Consider the following 13,099-nt stretch of genomic DNA (forward strand, 5'->3'; position numbering starts at 1 on the left):
ATATATATATATGCTTTATATATATATACACATACACGTACATATATATACATACACATATATATACACATATATACATATATATATACATATATACATATATACACATATATACATATATATATACATATATATACATATATACATAAAATCACACTTAATCTATATTAAAATCTTTAGAAGGAAGTATTAACCCTATTTTATGGATGAGGAAACAAAGCTCAGATATGGCCAAACTGCCAAAGTAGGTGGCCAAAGGGTACTTACCAAGGGTCTGTGCTCCTTCCATTGGATTCCACTATCTCCCTCATCACTCACTACCATTGTGAAGGCCAGTATACTACATAACCACATCCCTTCAGCATCTACACTGCTCCTAAGTTGTGGCATTCCAGGGAGGTATCACAGCAGAAGATCATACCCTGATACAGACAATCTTTCCTGGGTAGCCATTAAACTCCACAAATGCCCTTGGAGAGACAATTCCAGGCCCCCAGGACCTCTTGCCTGGACTCAAGGCTCTGAATAAAGGATCATAAACACTCCCACCTTCCCCACCACCCATTTTCACTTTTGTGAAGGTGGCTGGCTGCATTTTGGATTTTAAATGCCAACAGGGCAGCAATTTTTATGCTATGAGAGAAAAGATGCTTCAACTCCTACTTGTGCTTAGCACATGATGAAAGATTATGACAAATGGATACAGCTTAGGAACAGACATAAGGATAAAAGTAGCTTCTGTTGATGAAAGTCAGTATTAACATTTTTCTGAGACTAGACTCAATAGAGCTAATATAAATGGGCCAGAATAATTATGGCTCTGAAAGCTCATCTATTTGGTTGGACTATTATCCAAAAGGGACTTACTAACACACAGTCCTTACGCAAATTCATCAGCACGTTTTTGTGCATCTGCTAAAGCTCATGATGGGAAGTACTGGATCCTCATGAGCTGCAGGTCGGCGGGGGAGGGGGCATGGGTGTACACAGCCCTGATCCCTCTAGAGACCTGAGTGCTTTTCTGGCCTAGGCTATGACAAAGACAGCCCCTAACTCATGCTGTGGGCAGTCCCACCTTCAGGGGCCAATGGAATCTCATCCTCATTATCCTTGAAGAAAAGGTAAAAAAACAAAACAAAACAAAACAAAACCAGCACCAGCAAGATCTTACAGAACATTAAAAGCTCAAAAAGATTCTTGACTCCTAATTGTACTTTCTCTCCTGCTCCACAAAGTGGGCAGAAAGGTAAAGAGAAATCAAAGGACTTTACAGAGAAGGTGGAAGCTTGTCACAAGCCAGAGGTAAAACTCAGTTGAGCTGGATTGTTATTAAATTCATCACAATTGTCATTTGTACCTCAAGGCTCTCCTGCTCCAAAGCCTACACCGCTTTACCCAACATTTAGTAGGAGCCCCTGGGGTTGGGGTAGGTGGCCAGAGGAGGGCAAAACTGTCAGAAAGCTGACAGACAAGGCCTCTCAGGGGAGAGCAAAGAAGAGGCATTGGGAGCTGGTCAAGCGCAGTCTATTGCTGGGGCCAGCCAGGGAAACAGAGCCAGGAGCCTTCGCATGCTGCAGCCAGGACAAACTCAGGGCCTTCTTGGTCATGCTACTCCTCCTGCCTGTGACAGTGACAGAAAGCCTCAGCAATGAGGTCTGGGTTAATGAAGAGAGGCCTAAAAAGAAGAGGAAGCAAAAGGACAGAGGAAAAGAAAATGGAGAGACAGACAGATGGAGAAAGCACAAGGAAGACCGGAGTAGAGGAAAAAGCTGAGTCTTACTCAGTGATTATCACACAGGCAACCAGCTCCTGGGGAGAATCCTGATCTTTCCAACTCTGCCACTGAATGGCGAATGATTCTGGCCAAGTTACTTAATATCTTTGAGCCTCAGTCTCCTTCTCAAAATAAGGATAATACCTGTAGTTGTTCACTTCTTAGAGTTTTTGGAGAGATTAAATGAGGATACACAGCAAGCACTTACTAAAACTTGGTACATGATAACCTCATCATCATTATCGGTATTACCATATCATCATCATATTTTCTCCAAAGAGAAACTATGCCATAAGCTTTATTTATTTATTTAGAGACAGAGTGTGCGTGTGCACTCGAGTGGGGGAGGGGCACAGAGAAAGGGGAACAGAGAGAATCCCAAGCAGGCTCCACACTGTCAGCACAGAGCCCAACACAGGGCTCGAACTAATGATGGTGAAATCATGACCTGAGCCAAAACCAGGAGTCAGACACTTAATCGACTGAGACACCCAGGTCCCACTATGTTATGAGCTTCAAACAGAGGCCTGAGGACTCAGGGTATGGGAAGGAGAGTACACGTATTCCTTGACCCAGGGCCAACCCAATTTTTTTTCCTGTAAGAAAAATAAAAGGTCACCCTACTCCCACAGAAGCCTTGGTGGCATGGAGGTTTTCTTGAACCCTACAGGGATTCTTCTACTTGTGTTAAGATATTTACCGGGTTCTGATGACTGAGGCAGAAGGTGAAGCAGGAAGCCATCAACAGCCCAAGCAGCATTCTCAGAAGAGCCATCCTAGAAGGAGGCAAGTCCTGGGGAGGCATAGTTAGAGACCTGAGGAATGTAAACAAAGAAAACAGAAGATCAACAGGAAGCTGGTGCCTGATCCCCCAACACTGTGATTCCCATGATGTCATGTGTTCAAGGATATCAGACATATCCTGCATAGACATATCAAAGGTCTTCCTTCTACCACAGGAGATCTAAAGGAAGCCTCCATCTATCATAAGGAGTCCAGCCACTCATGAGCAGCTATACCTTGGTTGGAAGCAGAGAGCCAAGCAAGACTCTTACGTGAGATACAACAGCTAGGGTACCTTCCTTTCTCACTATCAACTTGTTTTCAGGTTGTACAGGGTCATATTGGCTATGATAAGGAGAGAAGTAAACTAACCAATTGATTTGTTTATCAAGAGACATAGGCCAAACCCTCATAAGCCTTCATAACTATTCACTTCTAAACCATGCTCACTGTTATACCTGAAGACAGATGCCATCAGTATGCCATCAACCAGCAAAGTTCATTATTCCTAAGCCATGGAAGCCTTACACATCACTTTTCAAATGGCAAAAAGTATCCAAAATACAGGCCCTAGTAGCTATTAAAATCAAAACATTAGGATAATGTTTTATCCTAAACAAAAGGATAAAAGGATATCCCATATTCATGGATTAGAGACTTAACATTGTTAAGATGACAATATTACCCAAAGCAGTATGGAGAGTCAATGCAATCTCTATCAAAATACCAAGGCTGTTACAGAAATAGAGAAACCCTTCCTTAAATACATAGGGAATTTCAAGGGACCCAGGGTAGCCAAAAAAGATGTAGGGAAAAAAAAAAAAGAACAAAATTGGAAGACTCCTACATTCTGAATTCAAAACTTACTACACAAAGCTCTAGTAATCAAACTGTTCTGGGACAACTGAATAGCCACATGCAGAAAATGAGATGGAATCTTCCTTTTTGCCATATATAAAACTTAAAACGGATCAAAGACCTAAATTTAAGAGCTAAACTTTTACAAGAAAATATAGAAGAAATCTTCATAACCTTGGATTCGTTAGTAATGTCTCAAAAATGACACAACTACAGGTGATTTTAAAAAATAAGTAAATTAAACTCCCATCAGTACTTGAAAACTTTTGTGCCTCAAAGGACCTTATGAAGAGGTTGAAAAGACAGCCAACAAAGGAGAGAAAATATTTGCAAATCACTTCTCTCTTGGATAGGGCTTAATAACCAGAATACATAAACAACGATGATGGCTTTAATTTTTTTAAAAAGAAAATAACAAATATTAGCAAGGATGTAGACAAACTGGAACACCTCATACATTTCTGGTCGTAATGTAAAATGGTACAGCTGCTGTGGGACAGAATTTAGCAGTTGCTCTAAAAGTAAAACACAGAATTACCTTACGATCCAGAAATTCCACCCCTAGGTATTTATTCCACGCAAAATATCTGAAAATAGTGATTCAAAAAGATACTTCTATGTAAATGTTCATAGCAACATTTTCACAATAGCCAAAAGGTGGAAACAACTCCAGTATCCACCAACAGATGAATGGATACTTTTAAAGTGTTGTATATACATACAATGGAATATTATTCAGCCATAAAAAGAATCCAATTCTGATACATTCTTCAACATGAATGAGCCTTGAAAACATTATGCCAAGTGAAATAAGCAAGACACAAAAGAACAGATACTGTTTGGTTCTATTTAAATGAATTTTCTTGAATAGGCAAATTCAGAGACATAGAAAGTAGATTAGAGGTTACCATGGGAGTTACTGCTTAATGGGTACAGAGTTTCTTGGTACAACAATTTTGGTCAGTAAACTAGAGTGGCAGTCAAGAGAACTTAATCCAAATTGGTGAACCACTATATAGTACACCTGAAACTCCTATAACAGTGTATGTTAACTAAAGGGAATTTAAATGAAATCTTAAAATAAAAAAATAAAGAGAAACACGTGTACTTTAAAAAAATATGAGAGAGAGAGAGAGAGAGAGAGAGAGAGAGATTGGCAAATGACCTAGGAAGAGAAAGGCAGAGAAACAAGCTAAAAATGTTAAGAAGCCTTATAAAAAGTCAGAACATGCCAGCATTAGTTCAAGCCCTTATAAAAGGTTTGCATGTTTATCCCTCAGCCCTAATATACCTCACTAGGCCATTTATTCAAAAGAAGCTTAACTGTATTAATTATAGGGGAACACCTCTGAAGATTACGGTGCTTACCTTTTCTCTTTCCTATTCCTGCCACACTACGTGTTCGACCTCCAGAAACTGGTCCTGTAACATGATTGCAGTGAAACCCAAAGCCCTACGTGAATTCACTCTCAGAAGCTATTACCCCCTTGCCCAGCCCACACCTTGTCAGAGGCAGACGGAAACTTTCCCTAGGGACATCTGGAGCCATAAAGGAAAACAGCCCTGCTGGACCGACACTGTGCTAAAAAAGCATAGCCAAATGGAAAAGCAAAGGCTTGGGCACTAAAAATAGATGCTACACTCACCCAGCAGCAAAAGCCTTTGCTTTCTGCCAGCTTCTCCCCTCTTTTTTCGTTGACAAAATGGAAAGGCTGAGTGCCACATGAGCTTTCCCCAGCAACCTGTTTCCCTGGGGCACCAATCATACCAAAAGACTGGGAGTGAGTTCACAGCCCAGCATTAGGTTCTGGACAGGTGCCTAACCACGCCTGGGTGTGCATAGCAGGGGAGCGGGGGGATATCCAGGCTGGGTGAAGATGCACACACAGCAAGCAGAGACTTCCATATCACGAATGAAAAGGCTGGAAAGGCCCAGAGAGATGGGTCCCAAGAAAACACAGCCCTGGAGCTTCCTATAATGCCCTATACCTTTCTTAATCTGCAGCCTTCGGGGAAAAGGAGAATAAAAAATGGAAACAGGGTGCATTATCAGGAAATATACCGTTAAGAGAAAAACAAAGATTATCCCAAAAGTCACAGATTCCCTTTCCCTGCATGAATAGTGTTCAAGTGTACATGGATACATACATACACACACAGTTAAACACTCCCTTTTCACAGCCAGAGATAAACACTGGAATTGATGCTGGGGGAAAAGATGAGGAGGAAGAGATAAATGAGAATGAATTAGTCAAGGGCAAAGAAGACAAATGAGCAGGAAATCCAGAAGAGATGGAAGAAAAAGAGGTCTGGGGCAGCTGATATACAGACAGCAGCTTCCCCACCCCCAAAGTGGGAAGGGGACTGGCAGGGGGGAGGAAGGGGGGCAAGAGAAACGGCAGCTCCCACGAGGCTCCCAGCCGCCTCCATCTCCTGCGCATACACTAATGCCCTCAGAAGCATTTTATGCCAATACTAGGCATGAGACATTGATTCGCAAATGGATCTTCATCTCCCCCGATAATTCCACACAGACTGCACACCTGACCTATTTATTGCCTCCATATATTTCTCCATGGAACACCGAGAGAGAGAACATGTTGCAGGGAGGAGGTGCCTGGGGAGAGACATAGCAGAAGTGAAGCTGGGAGAAAGGTATGTCACAGTTTCCCAGGCTTTCTAGGGGTACCCTAAGAGCAAGTGCAAACTCTGCAACACATAGGCATGAGTAATGGTATCCCCTGGCCTGCTAAGCAGCCTGGCCTGCAGCCATGTCACCTGGTCTTGGTCCTCACTCAGGAAGTAGCAAGTAGAAAACATACAGTTTTCTCCGGGCTTTAGGCTGAAGGTGGGGTGGGGGAGGTGTGTATAGGGGCAAAAGAGAGGTGGCACACGAGTATGTTTTATCAGGACAGCTGACATCCCACATCACAAGCAGGGATGTAGGCAGCAGCAACAGCTCAAGAAAACCTCAGACAGCAACATAAGTAAGGCCAAAGCCACAGCATCCCTTTGAGGCACAGTTGGCACACTTGGCCTGAGGTTAGTGCCCTTCCCAACCCCTACTTACCACCCACTAACAGTGGGTTTGCCTGATCACCTGCCTCTGTACACCCTGCAAAACAAACCTTCCCATTGTTGGCTCTTACTGGAAGACAGACCAAGGTCTTCACATTACTGTCTTCTGACTTCAAATGCCATCACTCAGTCTGGGAAAGAGGAACATATTTCTTCTTTTTTTTTTTTTTATGTTTTTATTTTTATTTATTTCTGAGAGAGAGAGACAGCATGAACAGGGGAGGGTCAGAGAGAGAGGGAGACACAGAATTTGAAGCAGGCTCCAGGCTCTAAGCTGGATGTCAGCACAGAGCCTGATGCAGGGCTCGAACCCACGAACCATGAGATCATGACCTGAGCTGATGTCGGACGCTCAACCGACTAAGCCACCAAGGCGCCCCAGGGGAGGGGAACATCTTTCAATGTTCCAGCAGCTACTCTTTCCTTAAGTATTCTTGGGCTTTGGGACAAAAAGATAAAAAGGACTAAAAATGAAATGTCCATTTTTTCCTATCAAAACTAGCCATCTGTAAGCTGTACCTTTACTTAAATAGAGGGTAGATGCTCCAGCAATCTGTAATGTCAGCTTACTGCAGCCCAGAGCAGATGCTTGGGGCATGGGTGGGAGGAAGCCCTTGGACTTTCTAGACCTTGCCTCTCTTGGTGCCTCATGTCCTCTACTCATTCAGACAAGACTGGGGGAGAGGACTAGGCCCCCTAGAGGACTAGGACAAAAAAGATACCTCCTGTAACTTCTACCTTCTCTCAAGGCAGGAAAACAAAAGCATGTGATGACGATGGCAAGAAGCCAAAAGAGGAAGAAATGGAACTGATGGATGTCTGAAAGCTTCTTAGATAGCTGGCAGACCCCATGGACAGTGGCTGCTCTCCAGTCTCAGGGCCAGAGCATAGGGAGAACAGGAAAAGGTCACAAGTGTCCTGGGCAGGCAGAGCCACCCCAGCAAACTGCCTCTGAGCACTTGAATTCCACCTCATAAAATGCTCACATTCTTAATCTATAGTTTGTGTCCATGTATTTGTTTCTCCAAATCTGCAAAAGTGAAAGGGCAAGAATTTCTACTTCTATCTTAAAAGAAGGAAATTGAAGCAAAAAGATAAAAACATGGATAGAAAGTATAGTACATGAATTTAGATTCAGAATGACCAAAAGCCATCTCTTAGCTCTGTCAATGCCTAGCTATGTGATCTTAAACACAACTGTACTAGGCCTCAGTTTCTTTATAAAATGGCATAATAAAAGCTCCTACTTCAAAGAGTGTTAGAGAGGATAAATGAAAGTATGGAAAGTGCTTAACAAAGCACCAGGCACTTACTCATCATTAGAGTAGGGTTGATGACTTCCTCTCGGACCTGCAGGAAATCAGGGCCAGGCCAGGCACCCTGGTACAACTCTCCAGAGCTCTGCCACCTACAAGATCTACACATTCTTTAGCTGGCCCTACACCTCAAACTTTAGGACCAAGCCTTTTTTTGAGACTAACTTCATCCAAGAAGTGAAGGAAACAGATGTTGGAAGAGCACCCACCCCAGCTGAAAATGGAGACATCAAAGCCAGGTTTTCTGCTGAGCCCCAAGGCAGACCCAGAGCACTCAATGCTTTTGCCAGCATACTAGTGTCCAGAGAGCCAGGCCACCATCATGTAGAACTGCCAGCTGCAGGAACACCTGTAAAACAACCTTCTGCTTTACAGACTGAAGGTTAGAGGATGAGCTCCTTCTACAGACACACATTCATTACTATTCATGGGCTGCACAAACTCATACATACACAGTCACTCACCTCTACACAAACTCACTGCCCAATTTGAGCAAATATGAAGCTGAAGAAACAACGCAAAGCGGACACTGGAAGGACAGCCCTGACAAGAGAAAACAATATGCAAACTCTTAGGAAAAGAAGTGGGTTTTTAAAGAAAAATTTAAAGGGCAAGAGAAATAAATTTGGAATAGTCACACAAACAGTCTCTTTCCCCCTAAGCCATAAACTACACAGCAAGTCAAGAGGAAAACAGCAATTAAATCCAAAAAGCCTCTTAATAACCAAAGAAATATGGCTTCTAATTCCATAACTAAGTCTATTACTGGCTGGGAGGCTGGACACGGAACATTCTTACCCACTGACCATTTGTGTAATGGGGACAGTATCTGTCCCAAATATTGAGGTCATGCTTAGGGCCAAGCAAAGAGAAACTGCTCTCAACAGATTCAAGAAGGAAAGTAACGAGAGGAGATTGTTGGAGGTAGAAGATTCATAAGAAACCTAAGCCTCTGCCTGAACAGACAGCTACAAAGCCCAAATCCACTCATGCAGGCTTCAAAAGAAAGCCCAAGAAAGGCTTTTCCAGTAGCAATGTAAGGACAGTACTGGCCTCACCTGAGAGCACATTGAGCCAAGAATTCCATGAGCCCAGAGGCGACTAGAGCCCTGGAAGGAAAACAACATGGGAAGAAATAGGAAGGCGGAATTCCTGATACTCTGCACTGTAAAAGGTGAGAGACAATGACAAATCCCATCCCTACCTCAGTAGGGAAGAAAACCTATCTTTAAGAAGGTAGCTAAGCATACTAGCAAAAAACTGCAATCTCAGAGACAAAAGACAGTGGCTCCAGCAAAAAGAAATCAAAAGACAAGAGGAAAGAGAGCAAAAGCAAAAGGGACAAAGCAAATGGGAGCCCAGCTTGGCCCTCTCTAGACCTATCCTACTCAAACAAGGCCATCAAAAAATCTGAATGCCAGAAAAGTATTTAAGACCCAATCTTCATTTGGACTGCTAAAGATCTAAACAATAGAGTGGGCACTTGATAGCTACATAAATAACCATAGTTCAATGCCTTCAGGCATGGAGCTTTTACCTATTGAAGACAAAGAGGCAGAAAAGGGTAGGGCAGAGTAAGAACATTGGTGATATCAACACAGAGGTAATAAGCAAAGCAACAAGAACAGAGTCTCTGTCTTAGGGAGAAACTCAGAGAGAAAGAATGAACAAGAATAATCTTTAAGTCATGGCTGGAGTATAGGAAAAGAAAAAAAGCAAGGCAATCAAACAAGGAACGAGGACAATAGTGTAGAATCACAAAGGTCAGAGAGAGAATCCTGATTAAATCAAGTTCCAGGCAACGATATCAAGAGATCAATCAGAATAAGGATCAGAGGGGCACGTGGGGTGGCTCAGTAGGTTAAAGTGTCAGTCTCTTGGGGCGCCTGGGTGGCTTAGTCNTTAAAAAATAAATAAATAAATAAAAATAAAGCGTCAGTCTCTTGATTTTGGCTCAGATCATGATCCCAGGGTTGTGGGATCAAACCCCACACCAGGCTGTGCACTGTGCATGAAGCCTGCTTGAGATTCTCTGTTTCTCTGCCCCTGACACAAAATACTATTTTAAAAGAATGAGGTTGAGAAAATCCACTGGATTTGGCCATAAGACCACCAGAGGGCCCTTCAAAAGAGGGTCCATGTGAGAAGAAATAGAGGCACAAAGGTAGAATACTTTGAAAGCTTGAGTGGGTCCAGTGAAGTTTGGAAAGTTGGGGTCACTTCTCTAAATCCAATTTTTTCAATATTATCACTTGAGTCTCTAAATAAAGAGAAAGAATTGGCTCCAGTGGTCAGGTCCTAAAAATGGATCATCCAGTGCAATACAATGGTCTTCTATGATGGTGTAGAACTACCCCTCCAAAACTCATGTCCTCAGGATAGAGATAGGCACAGTCACCCCAGCAGAAGGATGGAGCATGGAAGCAAACACTTTAAGAACAAACTTCCACCAGACACAACTCCACCTTCTCCCAGCTCTCAGCCATGCCCCAGACTGCTCACAAGTTTTAGTCCTTGCCCTTTGTAATACAGGATGGAGAGAAATACCCTAGTGACACCAAATCCCCTAGGATTCAAATGCAGTATCTGGACCACCCAAAGGAAAATAAATTCTATCTAACAGCATTACAATCAACATTTACAGAGCACTTGTTATGTTCCAAGCAAAGTTCTAATCTCATTTACTCTTCACAACAACCCTCTGACAAGGTTCTAATATGCTCCTCAATCTGCCCAGGAGGGGACTGAAATTCAGAGATGTTAAGTTTATGCAGCCAGAGAGTGGTAGTCAGGACTCAAAACCATCCTCTTTCCATAGACCATGCTGCCTTTCCAGTGGTCTGTGAATCAGCCACAGAAACTGGACTCATTTTACTTATTCTTCAACAGTGTAAATGAATACAAGGCACACATTTTGTGTCAGGAGAGAAATGTTTAAATGAGCCTATTGGGGCCCTCTTGTGGAGAGACCCACCCTTACCATGTCCCAAGTTTTTACACTACACACACACACACACACACACACACACACACACACACACAAATATTTTGATTGATGAATGTCCTTGGCATAGCCCAGCCCACACAGGAGGCACAGACATTCAAAAGGAAGAAGAGCCTTGACTCAGACTGCAGTCAGGTCACTGGCATCCTGTGTGTCTTCACCTCCTAACCTCCCATCATGCAGGCTTCTCAGCTAAATAAGAAGTGTCTTTTCCTCTCCAGCCCCCAAACACTCCCCTCATATATACTCAACTGTCTGGCAACAACTAAGCAGAGGGGAGGGGTAACTATATTGGTCAAGATGATAATCCAAGCTCATTTCTGACTAGTCTGTGATACTCTACATGGCAAAAGAAAATGGAGCCAAAAAGGCGAATGTGGTCTGCCTAAGCACATGAGTTAGTGACAAGATGAATTAGAGAAATACCCCAGACCCGGTCAGTTTACTTCCCCCACAGCCCCCGTGGGCAAGGAGACCTACTCCTTCTACTTTCTCTCTGACCCTTCCTGACATCCTTAAAGTCATCAGGCTATGTCTGAAAGCAGCCAAGGTTACTAAAAGGTATACTCTACTCCACCTCCACTTCAGCATAATGAAAAGAATGTGGACTCCAGATCTCAAGCTAGGTCTCCTCACCTAGATGTGGGACTCTGGGCAAGCTACTTAACCTCTCCAGGTTTCAATTCCTTCACCTACAAATGGACGTGATAGTAACTACTTTACTTTGTAGGATGCTTCTTGGTATTAAGTGAGATGACAGTACCTGAACAAAGTGAGGGTTCAAGAAGCTTACAGCTCTCATGAACAACTATTGTGCGAGAAATTTTTGAGCAAAGGACAGGATAAACAAAAGCAGTAAGGGCTTCATTCCCTTACAGAATTGTCTTGTGCTCTGACAATCAAGTCTCTCCTTGGAACCCAGTTTCCCTGAGCCACAGGCATGTCTACACACCTACACTACACTCTAGGTGGCTACAGAGTCATTTCCACTCAACCCTCAGCAATGCTGGCTGGCTCTACATCAATGCCCAGTGAAGAGCTGACTGAGAATGGCCACTTCAAAATCCAGCTTCATGGTGACTTGACTCAGGCCTGTTTTCAAATGCCAGTAACTTGGCCGGGGGCGGGGGGTGTGAGGACAGGGAGGGCATGAATAGCCAGAACAAATTTAACAGACCTAGACTGTGTGGTCTACTCTAGACAGGGTCAGCTGGCATCCAGAGAATAAGGGCCCTGGGCCTCCTTCTTTCCTCTCCTTTAAAATAAGAAATGGATCTCCTGACAGTAGACACAATGGGCTTTCTCTATAGTCCACTTCCAAAGAATACCAGGGACCTTCACACATTCATCCACACACAACCTGGGGCTGGGGGCAGAATCAGAGTTCATCTTTTCCTGCTGTCTCCAAGCTTCCAGAAGAGGTCAGGACCTCTTAGTGAAACTATGATAGGAAGGAAGGTATGACTCCCATTAGAGAGCTCCAAATGGACTATGTGCAAATCACTATGAACACCAACCCTTATTCTGTGCTAGCCACTCTGGCACTTTGGATTATAAGATTCAGCATTCATACTCGATAAAAAGGTACCACACAAAGCTATTTTACCATTAGCCTCAGTCCCCTCAGTACCATACTTCAGAATAGGAACATACAAAAGATACCACTCCTGCACTCAAGGTAGGTGACGTCCTGTTCAAAATTACTGTATAACATGGCTTTCCACAACAGAGTTTGAGACAGCACAATTATCAAAAAGAAAGCCATCTTAAGAAATATGCCATGAGAAAATAAATGCTGTTCTAGGCAACTTGAGACACAAATTACAACTTTTAAGAGATAAGATGAGCAACAGTTAGGTTCCTGCTTCAACTAAATCAGAAGCCCCAAGAAAACAGCATTAACTTACAGAAACAATTAGCACAGCATAAGGACAGGTCACCAAGCACAGAACTCGCTACTATCAGGTTGGCACTGACTATGTCTTCCAGGTAAATCAGCAACTGAAACATCATATTTTATTTTTAACACACCCTAGAGTCCAAGACTATTTATAATCCCAGATCCTTAAAAACTTGAAAGGAGGATGAATTTTTAAATGTACACATTTACATACGTGGGCAGAAACACACAAATCTGATGCCTCTCAACACAGCTCAGGGAGCCATAACTCACGGCTTTCACAATCCCACCTAACACCCAAAGAAAATACGGGTGCCTTCTCCAAGAGATGGTGGGAGGCTGGGTAGGTAGCCAAGAAACAAAGAAACCTAAACTCAGCACTTGGC

At 43.1% G+C, this 13,099-nt stretch overlaps 1 protein-coding gene across 4 annotated transcripts in view; it reads right to left on the bottom strand.

Moving 5' to 3' along the window:
* SIL1 (SIL1 nucleotide exchange factor) overlaps nt 1–13,099 on the bottom strand; it is a 215,257-nt gene that overhangs the window by 159,557 nt on the left and 42,601 nt on the right. For all 4 annotated transcript variants that reach the window (XM_077768738.1, XM_077768734.1, XM_077768735.1 and 1 more), the window contains exon 2: nt 2,475–2,589. In XM_077768738.1, the coding sequence (XP_077624864.1) occupies nt 2,475–2,589 (115 nt within the window). The remainder of the gene's footprint in view (nt 1–2,474; nt 2,590–13,099) is intronic.

Source organism: Crocuta crocuta, unplaced genomic scaffold (genome assembly GCF_008692635.1).
Source record: "Crocuta crocuta isolate KB4526 unplaced genomic scaffold, BGI_CrCroc_1.0 scaffold64, whole genome shotgun sequence".
In the NCBI taxonomy this organism is placed as follows: Eukaryota; Metazoa; Chordata; class Mammalia; order Carnivora; family Hyaenidae; genus Crocuta; species Crocuta crocuta.